Below are 4,079 nucleotides of genomic sequence, written 5' to 3' on the forward strand. Positions count from 1 at the left end.
AGTGCATGCCCCGATCTAAACCATTAGACCATACAATCTTTGATCCTGAAATTGAAAGAACCTTACGTCAGCTCAAGAAGGAAAAGAAGAAAGAGGCCAACACATCTCTATCTAAGATGGCCGATCAAGAGCAAAAGGCGTTAAGGGATTATGCTATGCCCTCGGTAAATGGAGCTACATCGAGCATAAGGAGGCCACCATACAAGCCAATAATTTTGAGATCAAGCCGGCCATCATTCAGATGATACAGCAGACTGTCCAGTTCGGGGGCTGTCACAAGAGGATCCTAATGTCCATATTGCAAATTTCTTGGAAATTTGTGATACTTTTAAAATAACGGAGTGACAGATGATGCGATTCGACTAAGGCTTTTTCCCTTCTCACTTAGGGATAAAGCAAAAGTTTGGTTGAATTCTTTGCCACCTGGCATCATTACTACATGGGAGGAGTTGGCACAAAAATTTTTAGCAAAATATTTCCCTCCCGCAAAGACAGCAAAGCTAAGGAATGATATCACCACGTTCATCCAATTTGAGGGTGAATCATTATATGAAGCATGGGAGAGGTACAAAGAATTATTGCGAAGGTGTCCTCATCATGACCTTCCAGCATGGCTTCAAGTGCAAACATTCTACAATGGTCTAGGAGCTACAAACAGGTCTATGGTTGATGCAGCAGCTGGTGGAGCTTTAATGAGTAAAACTCATGAGGCAGCTTATGAACTTCTGGAAGAATTGGCATCCAACAATTATCAATGGCCTACAGAAAGAGCAATGCCAAGAAAGCAGCTGGAGTTTTAGAACTTGATTCTATTACCTCATTGGCGGCACAAATGGCAACTTTGTCTCAACAACTAGGTAAAATGAATGTTAATGCTATTCAAACTAATGTTGTTTGTGATCATTGTGCAGGAAATCATTCAAGTGTCGACTGCCAAGTGGGAAATCCTTTTGCCCAATCGAGTTATGGACAGACAAATTACGTGTCAAATTTTCAACGTCAAAATAATCCATACTCGAACACGTACAATCCTGGATGGAGGAATCACCCCAACTTCTCATGGAGCAATAACCAAGGGCAAGCTAAACCACCTCAGCAATTTCCACAGCAAGAGAAGAAGCCGACACTTGAGGACATGTTCATGCAGTACATGCAGAAGACAGATGTGGCGATCCAAAACCACTCAGCTTCAATCCACAATCTTGAGGTGCAAATCGGTCAGCTCTCAAGCATGCTCACAGAGAGGACTGCAGGAACTTTGCCAAGCAACACTGTCACCAATCCGAAAGAACATGTAAAGGCAATATCATTGAGAAGTGGGCGAACATATGAGGAGCCAAAAGTAACAAATGCCAAACAAGATAAACCTGTGGATAATGAGGAGTCAAAGATGAAGGAAGTCGAGTCAGAGATGAAAGAAATGGAGCAAGCTGAGAAAACTAAGGAGAATGAAAGAGCTTCAAAATACAAAAAATCCAGGGAAGTTACTTTTGAGACTTATTCTCCTTCAATTTATGATCCACCAATTCCTTTTCCGCAAAGATTAAGAAAAAACAATGTGGATGATCAGTTTTCTAAATTTCTAAGTATATTTAAGCAATTGCATATTAATATTCCTCTCATTGAAGCTTTGGAACAAATGCCTAAATATGCTAAATTTTTGAAGGATATTATATCAAAGAAGCGGAAACTGGAGGAGCATGAAACAGTAATGCTGACAGAGGAGAGTAGTGCAATCTTACAAAAGAAGCTGCCACCTAAACTGAAAGATCCAGGGAGTTTCACTATCCCTTGCACTATAGGACAATCTTATTTTGATAGAGCTTTATGTGATTTAGGGGCAAGTATTAATCTAATGCCTCTCTCTGTTTTCAGGAAATTAGGTCTTGGAGAAGTAAAGCCGACTACTATCTCTTTACAATTGGCGGATAGATCCATTAAATATCCAAGAGGAGTCATTGAGAACGTATTAGTAAAAGTTGACAAGTTCATCTTCCCGGCTGACTTCATTGTCCTTGATATGGATGAGGACGAGGAGATTCCTTTGATATTGGGTCGACCTTTCCTTGCGACTGGGAGAACCTTAATTGATGTCCAGCAAGGAAAACTTGTTTTGAGGGTCGGAGAGGATGAGGTCACTTTTAATGTATTCAAGTCTATGGAATTTCCTTCCGAGACACATTCTTGTTTTCAAATAAGTGACCGAGACATGATCATGGCCGATGAGACTTGTGCAATTGATTTTCAAAAGTTACCACTTGAGGTATGTCTTACTCGCTCTACACTTGTTAAATTCAATAATGAAGAGGTTAAAGAGTGTGAAAGATATTTGGAGGCTACACCACTCTTTCCTCCTTCAATGCAACCAAAAGTGGAAGACCTAAAATCATGTCAGCCAACATCTCCACCAGAGGAACCTCCTAAACTTGAGCTCAAACCGCTTCCATCAAATTTAAGGTACGCTTTCTTAGGCCAAGACTCTACTTTGCCAGTTATTATTAACAGTTCTTTGAGTGATGTAGAGGAGGAAAAGTTGCTGAGAATCTTGCGGGAACACAAAATGGCTTTGGGTTGGACCATCTCTGACATCAAAGGAATTAGTCCTTCAATTTGCACACATAGGATTTTAATGGAGGATAACGTCTAGCTACAGACGTTAAATAAAGCGCTTTTGGGAGGCAACCCAAGTTTTTTATTTTTATGTTTATGTTTTATTTTTCTTTATCTTTTTTTTTTCTTTTTTTTTTCTTTTTCTTTCATTTTGTAGGAATAAAGAGACCAAAGAAATCTTCAATGGGTACATGGTTGCACCTCAAGGAAAAATATTCAATTAAAAATCAGGGGAGCATCTCTTCTCCTTTCTCATTCTTTTAATTACTTTTTCTTCCTTTTTCCCATTGAGGACAATGTGAAATTTAAGTTTGGGGAAGGGAATTTATTTTATTTTTAATATTTCAAAAAAAAAATGCCTATGATAAGATTATGGTTGAAATTTCTTATAATTTTTAGGAATCATTCTCATTGCTTAAGTCCAGTGTTAATTCTTTACTTGATCTTGTTTAATTTGATATGATCATTAATCATTGTGCATACCTAGAGAAGTTTATGTGAATTTTGTAAATTTGGATGATCTCTACTTATTCTAGAACTTGTTGAATAACTCTCATGGAGAAATCTTATACAGAATATTACTTGGGAAGTGATTTAGGCATTCTTTGAATCGATTGAGCCTTTCAAGCTTACCTCTTTATTATCTTTATCCCTAGTTACCCAATTGATCTATTCTTACACTGGGTTGAAGAAAAGAGAAGATATATGAGTGTTTGAAAAAAAAAAAAAAAAAAAAAAAAAAAAGAAGAAGAAGAAGAAAATTGTACAAAGTTCCATTTACTCCAATGTTTTGAGTTGCTTAGTAACTAGGGTATTCATTACCAATGTTTACTCTTACGTCAAACCGTAACTTAAAATATGAGTATGCAAAAGCACTTCAGGTTTGTGACTTGTTGAGTAACTGGGTGCATCCATCACAAATGCCTGCATTCACGTCAAAAGATAAGTGACGACTTGAAGTAAGAAAAAAAAAAAAAAATTTGATGAAGAGAGGTATTTTGAGATATTCAAAGGACTGAGAAAAATTTATATTTTAGAAGTGAAAGTGCTCTATTTGCTTGAACCTTATCTTTTCTTTATAGCCCTCACCATAGCCATACATCACAAGCCTAATAAAGACCTATTGATCCTGGGTAATATTTTGTTTTATATTAGTGGAGAGTGATTTAAAAAGCAAGTTTATGGAGTTTTTAGAGATCTGTACTTATTTACTTGTTTGCATAAAACTATCCGGGAAGCTAATGATGAAGTGAGAATGATAATGCGATGGAGTTGAGTTTTGAATTAACTTTTGGACTTGATTAATTTGGAATGATTCTTTGAATTATAAGCTTTATGCAGATCTTTGAGGCCAGAAAAATTTTATTTATTTATTTTCTCTTTTCTCTTTTTGCTCGAGGACTAGCAAAGTTTAAGTTTGGGGAATTTGATAAGTGTAATTTTTACATGATTTTTATTATCCTCTTATT

At 36.7% G+C, this 4,079-nt stretch overlaps 1 protein-coding gene and 1 non-coding gene across 2 annotated transcripts; one reads left to right on the plus strand and one right to left on the minus strand.

The window, feature by feature from the left end:
* Positions 1–497: 497 nt before the first annotated feature.
* On the minus strand, positions 498–604 carry LOC136070403 (small nucleolar RNA R71). Its single transcript, XR_010631644.1, has one exon. It is a non-coding gene; the product is annotated as a small nucleolar RNA R71 (small nucleolar RNA).
* Positions 605–793: 189 nt separating this feature from the next.
* On the plus strand, positions 794–2,711 carry LOC136070386 (uncharacterized). Its single transcript, XM_065780275.1, has 2 exons — positions 794–2,263; positions 2,336–2,711. Exons 1-2 carry the CDS (start codon positions 833–835, stop codon positions 2,645–2,647), a joined length of 1,743 nt encoding a protein of 580 aa, XP_065636347.1. The 5' UTR covers positions 794–832; the 3' UTR covers positions 2,648–2,711.
* Positions 2,712–4,079: the final 1,368 nt, after the last annotated feature.

The sequence above is a fragment of the Quercus suber genome, unplaced genomic scaffold (assembly GCF_002906115.3).
Source record: "Quercus suber isolate HL8 unplaced genomic scaffold, Cork oak 2.0 scaffold_231, whole genome shotgun sequence".
In the NCBI taxonomy this organism is placed as follows: domain Eukaryota; kingdom Viridiplantae; phylum Streptophyta; class Magnoliopsida; order Fagales; family Fagaceae; genus Quercus; species Quercus suber.

What these genes read in the sequence shown, in the direction of transcription:
- LOC136070386 (XM_065780275.1), top strand. Translation starts at nt 833, where the DNA reads ATGGCAACTTTGTCTCAACAACTAGGTAAAATGAATGTTAATGCTATT. An exon ending in TTCAAAAGTTACCACTTGAG is followed by an intron (nt 2,264 to 2,335) that starts GTATGTCTTACT and finishes AGATATTTGGAG; the next exon opens with GCTACACCACTCTTTCCTCC.